Source organism: Pagrus major, chromosome 15 (assembly GCF_040436345.1).
Source record: "Pagrus major chromosome 15, Pma_NU_1.0".
Lineage (NCBI taxonomy): Eukaryota > Metazoa > Chordata > Actinopteri > Spariformes > Sparidae > Pagrus > Pagrus major.
The window spans coordinates 27,135,204-27,148,278 of record NC_133229.1 but is presented as its reverse complement, the minus strand read 5'-3'; the positions used below and the strand labels follow the sequence as shown (position 1 = coordinate 27,148,278).

The 13,075-nt window shown below is 41.5% G+C and overlaps 1 protein-coding gene across 1 annotated transcript in view; it reads left to right on the top strand.

Moving 5' to 3' along the window:
• The window catches only part of cdh11 (cadherin 11, type 2, OB-cadherin (osteoblast)), a 95,470-nt gene that overhangs the window by 61,634 nt on the left and 20,761 nt on the right, over positions 1-13,075 (top strand). The window contains exons 3-7 of the mRNA XM_073482604.1: positions 2,558-2,913; positions 4,256-4,395; positions 5,177-5,471; positions 8,029-8,148; positions 10,312-10,479. Of these exons, the coding sequence (XP_073338705.1) occupies positions 2,769-2,913; positions 4,256-4,395; positions 5,177-5,471; positions 8,029-8,148; positions 10,312-10,479 (868 nt within the window). The 5' untranslated portion in view covers positions 2,558-2,768. The remainder of the gene's footprint in view (positions 1-2,557; positions 2,914-4,255; positions 4,396-5,176; positions 5,472-8,028; positions 8,149-10,311; positions 10,480-13,075) is intronic.

Genomic DNA, 13,075 nt, shown 5'->3' with positions numbered 1-13,075 from the left:
GACAGTCTGAGAGCTCGTTAATAGATTCAGCATAGCAGGTGTCAGCTCGTTGCACAACAAGTGAGCGGCGGGGTTTATAATTGTTTCGGTGTTGTTGTTTTTCAGACTCCTTTCAAGTTTTGCCTCGTTCTCTGATCAACTTCACAAATGATTTCACCTGTGACAAGTGACGACTTCCAGGAATAGATTTTCCCTAAATGTTTGCTTTTGTGTTTGTGTTGTAAATTTGTTAGCCGGTCTTAAGTTTCTCAACTGAGATCCAACACAGAAAAACCAGCCAGATTATTTGCAAACAATGGTTTTAAAAAGGGGCACTATGTAGTTTTGGAGGTCAGTTTGTTCAGTCATGAAAACAAAGAGATTTTGTTTATACAGTTTGTTTAGGCATGACAAAAACATCAATTCCCCAAAACTACATAGTGCACCTTTACATTATTCAATATTTAAGCCTATAAAATGGAAAAATTATGCAAGAAAGTCCTGACAGAGTTACTTTTTTCTTTACTGTTCCAGTTCGTCCCTGATTCCTCTTCAGTCCTTATGTTTTCTTTTCTTGAGGCACTTTCAGTTCAGTCCCAGATATGTCTCGTCAAGCAGCCACCTTGCTGAAGCGGTGGCAACAGACGAAACTGCTTCGGGGGCTTATGGAGATGAATAATAGACGGGGAACTAACACACATACACGTATACGCTTGCACATCAATCAAAAGACTCAAGGATAATTAGCCAGATGATGAGCCAGTATGGAATTAACTGTCAACATTTCCTGGTTGACTGGTCATGTGGTCAACAGGAGCCAATGAGCCCTGAGGGAATTTTCTCATCTAATGAGCTGTTGAATATTAAATACATACTCACATTTGCATACGCAGCCTTTATTCATATGGCACAGGCAGAGAAAAACAGCAAAGTACAGGTTAAGACCAAAAGAAACCGACAAAGAAGGAAAAGAATAAGGCAATTCTCTGAGAGTCACACCTTAAGAGATTGTATTCGCAGCTACTTGTAGCAGTTGTAAAGGGATTTGTGCTCATAATCACTTCCAGCGTTTGCTTCTTGCATGTGATAAATGACTTTCGAATACTAAAAGATTTGGTGCAATCATTTTCAAGTCTAATTTGGCATTGTTCGGATGTCAGGCTCTTCAGTGAGAGACACTGCAGGTCTATGTGGAATATAAAGTGGGGGGATCTGCAGTTGTGTCCCAAATCTCCTGTCAAGCATGTCAGGTGCCATAATGGAAGTTCATTGATGAGATGCAGCCGTGTGCAAATGATGCATCAATATCCTATAACCACTGGTCTGGGAAAAGACATATCTGACATATAGGTGTGGGTCAATTAAGTGACTTTATTGCCTTAAGTGAAGCGTAATCAGGTGGTTCAAGAGACCAAGACCTCACATTTTTCACTAATCTTCACCATAACAAAGCAGTGTCTCGAAATTGGTCTTGGTCTCAAGACCTATTTTTGAATGTGCCAGTCTTGTCTCAGAACCGACCAAACATTTTACTCGGCCTTGTCTCGGTCTCAGACAAAGAGGACTCTGGATTTTACTCTAAGACCAGTCCAATTTTTATTGTAAACGTGTCATGCAGCGTGGGACACTGGTCTTGGTCTTGCCTCAGTCTTGACGTACTCCGGTCTTGGTTATGACTTGGTCTGAATCACCGTTAGTCCTCTGTTCAGTGGATCTTTGCATTACTTGATTAATTTCTCTATTGCTCTCATCAATTTTATGATGCTCATATGCCAAGACTTTTTTATTAAAATGACAATTAAGGTTCAATTTGTAGGAATTCGAACCTCGTCAAATACTGATGCCTTGGAGTGGCAGCCAATCCGACCCACAATCCCAAAGCGTCAGTACTGAGAATGAGACTCAAACTTTCCTACAAACTGAACTGAACTTTTAAGACATTTCACTGACATTCATCTGCAGTTTCCAATAATGTACAAGCGAAGTTTCACTTCCAAGGTCAGGACTGATGGATGGTTAAAATTGGATCTTGTACTGATCAAATTACGTCTTCCTTCTCCTGATCAATGTACCGCAGAGGCAAATACGCCTGAATCATGACCTGTACAGATCAAACTGAAACCCACGTAATGGCGTTTGAGGGAGAGGCACTCTACAACATTTGGCTTGAATGACTTTCATAAATTATCATTCTGCTTTACATTACTTTAATTGCATTTGAAAGGGCTGTAAATGGAGCAATACAACGACCTGGTGTTGTACATGAGCTGTACCTCCCACGTTGAATCCGTCTGTGTCTAATTGAATTTTAGCTAATGACTTTACAGACAGCATTGTCGAGATAATTAGTGCAATGTCCTAATCAACTAAACAACTATTCTCCAACTGTAGTCGCTTAACATCACCCTTTATAACAGACAGGAGTGAGTGATGATAAGTGAACTGTTTGTGTTGTTCTTGCTCTCGGTTTTAAATTCGTTATCTAATCTGTCTGGAAAAGTTTAATTAAACTAAAAGCAGTGATTTCATTGTTATGACTGTCAAGCACCAACCGGCTTTCTCCTCTGCTCTCTTTCAGGCTTTGTGACTCGCGGAGAGAGGAGTGAACAAAAGAAGAAGAACGTGGAAGTCGGTGATGAATATCTGCACTAACGGGCCCCATCTCAGCTAATGAACTAGGAAGTTCATCAACAACATTACATTAACAAACACAGGATATCACCTCAGTGGGAGCTGAGCTCCACTGAGAGGAACCAGAAAGTAGGGGACAGAGTGAACGGTTGGGCAAGATGGTGATGCTGAAGCGGCACGGCCTCGGGCTGATGAGGGCCTTCCTGGTGTTGGTCGGAGTTTCTGCGCTCTGTAGCGTCGCATTAGGAACCCGGAGAGCAAATGTTTCTTTGGATCAAAGGGGCAACAAACACAGACATCAAGGTACGACAAAAACAATAAGGTTTCCTCATTATTTGGATTTAATGTGTCACGTTCTCGGCACGATATATTTATAAACTTTAACTGTAACGATGATGCAATGATCTCTTCAAGGGATGAAAGTTTGAAGCAATTTTAATTCAACTGACATTTGGCTGCCTTGACGATCAATTATTGGTTAATCATTAATTATCTATGAAATATTTGGGATTAGCAAACTGTTTTAAACCACTGACATGACCTACGTGTGATGCAAACCCAAAGTAGGGTATATTGGGAGTTAAAAGAACAGACAGTAAAATACCAAGTGACTTGAATGATAAAGCAAATAACACAAAATAGTGAATTCAACTCATATTGAAACCACTTAACGGCTCAAATGTTTGTTTATGATGTCTTTTTGTATTTTTTCAAATTACATATTACTTATATTTTAAATTAAATGTTTGTATTTTAATTTTGGAATATTTGATAAGCAATAACTATAGTTTGTAACAAGGTCCTTCTTAATGTATTTGTGCCCATATGTGATTGTAGTAATACGTCATATTAGTAAAATTCCTAACCGCGATTAATCAGTTATATCTCTAATTTCTTTCCTCAATTATTTTGTCCAGTTTTTGACAATTACAGTCCACAGATGTTACCATCCCAGCTGTGAACCCAATGTTAACTTAGGGAAACTTAAATGTTCCTTTCTCTTTGCATTACTACTTGGAAAAGCACTAATTCACATTTGTTGTCAACAATGTGTACTCTTACTCACCCATGTGGGTTTTGAATAATTAGGTCCTCAGTGCATCTCAAGGGTATTTGCACCCAGATTTTATACATTTACGTTCTCTCAATTTACAGTTATTTATATTTTCCATAGAGGCACCCTTCAGTTACAGATGTTCAGACATGGTGGCTGCTCAGTACGACCCACAGCCTGCTCCTGCAGCTGCACTGCAACAAACATGGGTGAAGTGCCTCGCTAAGAGCCACCTAAAACGCTGCTTGCTGAAGCGTGTGTCGTTCACATCGCCCACCCACATCTTCTCAGCTGTGATTTGAACCGGTGACCCATAATTCAAAAGCGGGCCTCTCTGCTCATGAGGTTACCGCTTTCCACCCACTTTTGAATTCACACTATTGAAAATATTCTCAGAGAGCAAACTGCAGTCGCGATGATAATTCATCCATTTGACACAGAGTGACCTAAATGAGCCCTTTTTTTTATTTTGCTTCTATTTAAAATATTGAATGAAAGCCGACAGTTAAATGTGCTGTGGACTTATATTAGTTGATCGAATAATATAGTATTGGTTTAAAGAAATGTTTCCGTTTGTTTTTGTGCTTGTAGGTCACATGTCGCTGCACAGACACAGACAGAGGGGAGGGAAGGAGGGGCAGGTGCTCCACAGGTCCAAACGAGGATGGGTCTGGAATCAATTCTTTGTCATTGAGGAGTACACTGGACCTGACCCGGTGCTGGTGGGCAGGGTGAGTACAATCAAGCCAGAGTTATAAAGCATTTTTCCATCAACTTCTGAAACATGATTAGTACCTAAATAACAATTTAAAATTTTCTGTATAATTAATTGCCACTGCTCGTCTTGACAGTCACGGCGGGGGCATGCAGGGTGACAGCAAACGACCGACTCCGAAAAGGATTTAAAAGAGCTTTTGCCCATTTATAATAAAAGAGAGAGGGAGAGGTCATGTTCACATCCAAGGGTGAAGATGATTGGTGGTACTCCTCCACAACAACAACATCACTCAAACCCGAGCCGTGGCTTTTCATAACAAACAACAAATGATGTTTACAATGCCTCATATTTCACAGTCCAGGAGTTGTAAAGGAAGAACAAGAGTTTAATTGAATGTTGAACATTCTTCATTTTTTTCGAGGGATGACAACGTATTAAATCTCTTACTTATTAGTGTTTGCCTGTCTCACACGGCACATCCACCAGCCCGTCTATCTTAACCTCTCAGCACCTTTAATTTGTAGACTTGAGGAATAGAAGCCTCACCTCACGTCTTCCAAGCACTCGAGCTAGAGGATGTTTTCCAGTTTTCGCCTGTCGAACAGACTACCTGTCTCTCTCTGCTGCGATCACCAGTCTGTCTCTTCTTCTGTAAAAGTTCCACACCATCTGAAATCCAGATGTTGTCCGCGCCAATCATGTACCGTCTTTGCATATGTCTCTGTTTCCCTTCTGGTTTATCTCACTCTCATCTCGTCTCTCACCCTCCTCCTCCTTTTCCCTCCCAACTTCAGCTCCACTCAGACGTAGACTCAGGCAACGGCTACATCAAGTATATCCTGTCCGGGGAAGGTGCGGGAACAATCTTTGTTATCGATGACAAGACAGGCAACATCCACGCCACGAAAACCTTGGACCGAGAGGAGCAGGCCCAGTACACTTTAACAGCCCAGGCCGTGGACAGAGACACTAACAAGCCTCTGGAGCCTCCTTCAGAGTTCATAGTGAAAGTTCAGGACATCAACGATAATCCTCCTGAGTTTCTACATGGGCCGTACTATGCCAGGGTGCCTGAGATGTCCAATGTTGGTGAGTAGTCAGTTTGCAGCTAGGGAAAAAGTAAAGGTTTGGTTGAAGACTCGGTCATTATGGCTTCCCAGTCCTCAAGGTTCATTTGAAATTTTATATTCATTTTATATTCATTCAACAACAAAATGCAAGTTGTAGTCCCTTTATATTTTTTAAGGTGGAGTGTTAAGGACGAGTTAAGGTCTCTCACAACTTGAGGAAAAAAGCTGCTCTGTACTCTCGTGGTATGGCAGTGGATACTATATCTTTTGCCAAATGGCAGCAGGGTGAACAGACTATGGCTGGGGTGGGTGTTGTCTTTAAGTATCCTACGGGCTCTGTGCAGAGACTTCACCGACGCTCTGTAGACGGGTACCAGTGATGTTCTTGGCTGTTTTAATCACCCGCTGGAGAGCCTTCCTGTCCTTGGCCGGGCACGAACCATGCCAATTTGTGATGTTTCCAGTCAGGATGCTTTCCATTGCACTCCTGTCAAAGCTGACAAGAACTGGGCATGGGGATGTGAACTTCTTAAGTTTCTGTAACAAGAATGCTACTTAAATGCTCTATTTTGGTAAAGCCAGTCCTGTCTGAGGATATCAAACATAATTTGATAACATCAGTGAAAAAAAGAAAATCAAATTACATCTTTTTAGTACAGAAAAGCTCTCAACTGTAGTTTGAGTGACATTCGTTAATGAAGTCACTGATGGAGTTCATCGACAGTGTTGTTTGTCTGCGAAACAGCCTTTTTCATACATTATTAATTATCACTGAAATCTGACCACAGGAAGTGTGACAGAGAGGCGGATAACAGACTGCTCCATTAGCTGAGACAATCAGCTTCTAAAAAGCCTTGTCATGTTTTTCTTTCTTTGTACCTAAGAGAAAAAAAAATGGGCTCAAAAAGAAGCAGAAGCAAGAAGATATTAAGCACCAGATTGGCGTTGGCAAGAGCTTCTACCATCTCCTCAGAGTCTCCTTACTCAGAGCTTCAGATCTTGATAGATTTTCTTTCCGAATATTATGTGGTCTTGGATAGTCTTAAAACCCCTTGAGGCTGACCTGAAATGAACCACACTGGCAGTGGTGCTGCCTCTGAAAGCCAGAGAAATCCCTTCTCTCAATGAACTGGACTTCCAAAGAAAGAACTTCTGAAAGGACTTCTGTTCAGCCTTTTTTTTCACCCATCCGTTTCTTAAAGCCGAAACCCGAATAAAGAAGTCCGGCAGGGAGGGGCCGCCGGTTGCCGTCATCCTCGATCACAGAAGTGGAACATAGAGAAAGGCAGCACTTTGCCTAACTAGGTCCATGTTCCCCTTATGGAAGTCAGAATTAGAACAGATAGAGAAGCCAATCTCTTTCAAATTGTAATTTACCTAGTAGACTTAAGGTAGCTGCCACATGGAGACCAGGATTGAATGAAACTTGATTACAGTTATATACCTGATGGATTTTGTATGGAGTAGGATAGTGGTCCTCGTGCAGCTGCATATGGAGAGTTAAACAGCATGTGAAAGGACGGTTAGGAAGAGTCTCACTGTCGGTCCTCCATCGAGACTGTCCTTCAGGTTACCAGATATGTTCTGTCCAAAGGAAAAAAATGACGAAAAGCCATTTTGGCTGACCAAGATCTATCTTGACTTATCTGCAAAAGACTGTTAAGCCTTCGTTGTATATTTTTAGAAGAAAACCGAAGGATAAATTCATACACAAAATGTTCAAAAGTGATAGTATTTTACAGCCACAAGCTGAAATGCATTTTGGTATGAGTAATTAATATCGTGGTGTAACAATTCACTTTTCAAGGAAGAAAACTGCATCTGTAAAACTCACCCTGAAGTTGCATGCTGCTTGTACTTTCACTGCCTCTAAGAGTGACAAAGTGAAAGCTGCAGCTCTAAACTGATCTTTCAAATAGGTAATGCAGGCTGGCAGTTGTAGATGATTTCTGTGATTTTATGACTTTTTGAGTGAGTTAGTGTTATGAGTTGTGTCCCATCTGAAAAAAAGGACTTTTAAACAATTATGCAAAGTTAATAGAATGTATTTCCAACCTCTGCAAACGTAATTATTTGGCCTGTTTGCTCGGCCTTACTGTGTCAAGTTTCGTTAACAGAGATATAGGGAAGTAAATTGCTGTTGTCGGCTGGAAGCAAGACATTTTCAAACTGACTTGTTTTTGTGACAGCCATAATTTTTATTCAGATTATGTGATGGATTTTGAAAGGGTTTCATAAATCAAGGGGGAGTAGAAAACTCTGTCAACTCATGGAGGAAATCTAATGTTTTATTTAAAACGTGAAAATCACCAAAGTGGAGAGTGGATGTTTCCACCCGACAATGATGAAATGTAGGGAAATCATAGTGGGGACTGGCCTCGCAGGTGCAGCACAGCTGCAGCGTCTGAGAAAAAGGCAGAGTGTTTTTCATTTTATATCCAAATTCAGGCAGTGCAGGCAGGTGAATCAGCATATTCTCTGTGACATGCTTGTTTGTCAAACTATTCCTGAACCGAATCACTGAGGCGGAGCAGTCTCCTGACTTGACTGTCTATGTCTGTGCTTCTGTCCTGTAGGTACGTCAGTGATGCAGGTGACGGCTACAGATGCTGATGACCCCACCTATGGCAACAGTGCCAGACTGGTGTACAGCATACTGCAGGGACAACCATACTTCTCTGTGGAGCCTCAGACAGGTGAGTGCCGTGGGTCTACATACATCTACACTTCAACCAAAGAAAGGCCTCGGTGTAGTGTCACACAAAGACAGGTGTGGCTTTTTCCGTGCTGGCTTGGCTTCACTTGGCAGGGATTTGCATTTCCATTACAACAGGGCTACCCATTTAAAGGTGTGTATTTAACTGATAACCTGATTGTGAGGCGTGGTTAAAGGAACGGCTGTAAAAACTATTATTCTCTGCAGTATTATTGAAGAATCGCTCCAGGCTCAGATAATTCAGCTATAAACACCTTTCATTTCCAATAAATTCCTGTATTTAGTCATTTAAAAGCTGTTATTATGAAGCAGAAAAATCAAATAAAATGTTGGCTTTTCACTATCAGTAACTTAAACACAAATCCTGAAATAGCTGAGAAAGCAAACAGTAGTAATACAGCAGGTATCTGAAAGTACAAACAGGAACATAGGAGAGACAGGCTTTAAAAAAACGTTTCTTCTCAGCACTCCTACACAGACATGAGCTGAGTATCGCAACTTGTTTGAGGGGATAACAGGAACATGTCACAAGTTGTGGCTGTGGTCGCAAGACATCGCTGTAGCACACGTGCAGGAGGGCCAGCATGCTTTGGCACCACTCAAGAGAAGGTCCATCTCAGGCTTAGCTCACTTGGTAAAACCTGGTGATGGAAATGCAAATCTGCGTGGAACAGTTTGACTCGGTCTTAAAGCCTTAAACATACCGCTAAACAGCCACACTTTGGGGAACATATTCTCATTTTAACCAGATAAATATGTTATACAGGGTCTTCAACGATTATGTCATGTTCAGTGCAACCAAGGACTTTGATTTTGTTTCTATCCGTGTGTATTCACTTTCCTAAAACCTGTCTCTGTGCATCAACTCTCACAGCTGATGATATGTGATGATATTAGGCATCTTTTCCCAACTAACAAATTCAGCTATGAATAATTTCTCAGCTCAATCTTATCTGGGCAACCTGCCTTTTTCAAAGTCCTGGATATCCTTCAGGTCTTACAGTCATTATTAAATATACTGAAAAGAAAATCAATTATATGATTTAGGCATTTCAACATTGTACACACCAAGCATTAACGGCTGTATCCATGTGGCACCTTGTGGAAACTGCTTGTCCCTGAGACCAAAGTGAAAAAACATTTTCAACCACTCTTCATGTAAAAAAAGCTGAGAACTCACTGCTGCAGGGATCATGTAACTACACGTCCTTTCCACTGAAATTGGTGAAGAGAAGAAGGCACTGCTGAAAAAAAAAAGAGGTCCCCAGAGGACATTTTAGCCTGGTCTCTGCAGAGCCGAGGCCTAATATTTGGGTTTGCATTAAAAGAAGAAATTGGATGTAAGGAGCGAGGTTAGGGCAGACATGGAGCTATGTTGGGTCAGGGTGGGTGAAGAAGGACAGAGAAAAGTGAGGTTAGGAGAGAGAAACTGGTTTAGAGAGAGTGAGTCCATGGAAAGAGAGTGGTTAGGGCACAGAGAGGGAGAGAGATTTGGGCAGAGTAAATCTGGCTAATCAAACCAGTGTTGGGTATTTGACTGGCTCAAATCCATAGCTCACATTTCTAATTGGTTTGGAGATTATCAGCTTTTCATGCTGTCACACACACACACACACACACACACACACACACACACACACACACATACACAAACTTGGCATAATATGACAGTAGAAAAGCCCCAACTCCCAAACACTGCAGTCAGACATGTGGAGAAAGAAAGAGAGAGAGAGATGGAAAGAGAGCAGGCGCTGATGAATTAAACAGATAGAAAAGCTTACCAGGGCTTGAAATGGAGAAAAATAAGACTTCACACATGTTTAACTGGAGTTCTTATTAATGTGAGCGATGAGTGATGATGCGTTTTCTTGCAAAAAATGAAATATCTTGAAATAAATTACACCCACTCTGAGGAAAGAAAATTACACTCCAACGTTTTCCTTTAGCAAATGGTTCTATTTTTCAAGTGAGACTTTTTTGAAAGATTAACTTATGACTCTTTAATTACCATGAAATTCTCAAAATAACATGTCGGCATTGCAACATTTAGATGTAGATGCACAGTGTAGACCATTTGCATACACTACTTGCATCCGTCTATGTAATCCGTGCACGAATTTGATGTTACGATCTGTCCATTCAGGAATAATTCGTACTGCCTTGCCCAACATGGACCGCGAGGCACGCCAGGAGTATGATGTCGTCATCCAGGCCAAAGACATGGGCGGTCACATGGGTGGGCTGTCGGGGACCACTGAGGTGAAAATCACCCTCACAGACGTCAACGACAACCCTCCGAAGTTCCCTCAGAGTGAGTATGAATGCCTTCTCCATCCATCCATCCATCCATCCATCCATCCATCCATCCATCTCTATCTATCTAACATTCCCTTTAGAGGAGTCAAAGGTCAGATATTTCACCAACTCAGCCACACTACAGTGTCTGCGTTTACTTTCATCCTGTAGCTTCAGAGGCCTTTTCTGTGCTACACATATGTGCACGTAGATTATGCAAATCCACATACACGTAGATATTTATGCATGTACCGTATGCATGTGTGTGCGCGTACAACCCAGAAACATGTTGCTAGCGAGCGGTATAGAAACTAGGGGAGTCGCAGCAGAAGGCACAAAAGATAACTTAAGAAATCAATTATTAAAGGCTCTTTACGGGCCCCCTGCAATGTCCTCAGGCATTTGCGTGTGTGTGTGTGTGCATGCGTGTGTGTTTATGTTTAAGCCTCTCCCTGGGAAATTTGTGGAATCGCTGATTTGCTGAGCCATAAAAACTAGTGAAATATTTCGCCTTGGTTTATCAAGAGCTGTAGCTGTAGGAACATATATATTTTTTGGCAAGTGTTACTCTAAAGTATTCTTACATTTCTAACCTCGGCAACAATAAAATGAAGTAAACAAATGGTGGTTTTCTGATTGGACTGTCAGAAAACTGTCCTTTCTGTGATTTTTTGTTCCTTTCTTCTCTCTAGTCAGTTAGTTGGCGGTCATATGGGTACTTACTTCACTTTGCTCATGCTGTATGTCAGCATTTAGGAGGAGGTAGGAGGCAGCCGATGTTGTTTGCTGACAACATTTCATGCTAAGTTTTCAAATTGCAGCAAATGGCAAAAAAGCCTGTAGATGGTAAATATGCCTGAGTGGCTTCTGCTCAACCAAAGATTCAATCCTTCTGGTTCACCTGACAGAAAAACGGACCTTTATAATATAATAAACACAAACCTCAGTCTCAAGTCAACCAGTGTGTCCAACACCCCCTTTCTCTGTGTCCATCTTCTCTTTCACCCTGTCTCTGAGTTTCTCTCGGCCTCTCTCTTTTTTTTCCCCCTTCATTTTCTTCTTCCACAGCCTCCTCTCCCTCCCCTCCTGCAGCTCTGAGCAGAGCGACTCCTGGCAGAGATTCAGCAGAGTAGCTGCGGGAATGGATGGAGAGAAGAAGAGACGAGGGCTCAGGATTTAGCCCGTGGAGAAGCTGAATAGGCGAGAAAAGGGAGAGACACGAGCAGAAGCAGTGAGGGAGGGAATGTAAAGGACTGAGAGAGAGAAAGAGGCTGTCAGAACCATCACTCCGGTTCTTGTTTTTCCAACAAGCCGACTGTGTTTCGGTGTCTTGCGATGCCAAGCTGAAATCTGATTCTGCAGGTCGCAGCCGATGACAAAGGAACATTTCGAAAGGAATTTAAAGGGAGCTTTTACAAAGATGATAACCTTCAGTTGATTGACACCATCAGAGATTAATATATTTTACTGTATGTTTAATGCTGAGGTTTAAGTTAAAGGTGTCGTACTGTCAACTCAATCGCCAGACTACATGTTAGCTAAGTACGTTTCTTCAAAACTTATGTTGGATTTTCTATTTCTCTCTTGTCACAATGCTTCACTTATGCTCCGGTTAGATTTAGGAACAAAAACTAGCCGGTTTTGGTCGCATATAAATGACTGGAAATGTTCGCAGCTTTCTAAAAAAAACACCCCGTTTTGATGCAACAAAAAGAGATATATCCCCTGATGTCCTTAAACGTATCCACGGGTGTGACTCCAACTGTGGTCGGCTGTTTGGCTGCCTTTGTTGGCTGTAATAACTGAACATTATAATCTTTTTAAAAGGTAGTATTTATGTCTGAGCTGTTGAATTGGATTGCAAGTGATTTGAGAGGTGTACCTTTTAAAGTGGCCACCGAGTGTATCCTAAAAAGGGACATCCAGTAGTATTTTCCATTGTCCAATCCAATATTTGTGTTCCTTCTTGGGAAGGATCAGGACCAGAGTTAGTGTTAGTGAAGAAGGCTCAAACCACAGACATCCAAGTGTTGTTTGCTCTGTTGCTTTGGGGTAATCTAATTATAATGGGAAGCTTATGCAATGACGTGCGAAACATGGTTGTTGTGAGTAGGCAGTAAGGACAGAGTCTCTAACCGCAGGCCTTCTGTTTGCATATCCAAAGTGGATATAAAACATAATTGTAGTCATAAGTGTAAAAAAGTGCGTCCTTGCGTTACCTCAAAAATATCAGCTGTAACATCAGTGGCAGTTTACATCTGTGATACAAGACAACACATCAAATAGCAATATGTTGTGGTGGTGAGTACCCTTGTTTTTAAAAAAGGAGTGGAAGCAGTACAAACACCTGCATGAAAAGTCTCCCAGATGGTGTGAATGAGGACAGTGATTACTTATTTAGTAGATGGGCAGAGTAAGAGAGAGCCGACAGAGAGGGAGAGAAAAAAAAAAAAATGGGAAATGAGATAAGCAAGTCAAGAAAGGGAAAAAAAACAGAACCGAAGCATGAGGCGGAGAAAAAGACAAAAATAAAACAGATACAAAGAGAGAAAACACAAGAGATAAAAGCAGACAGAAAGAGAGAGATGCACAGCATGACTCCCTCTCATGCG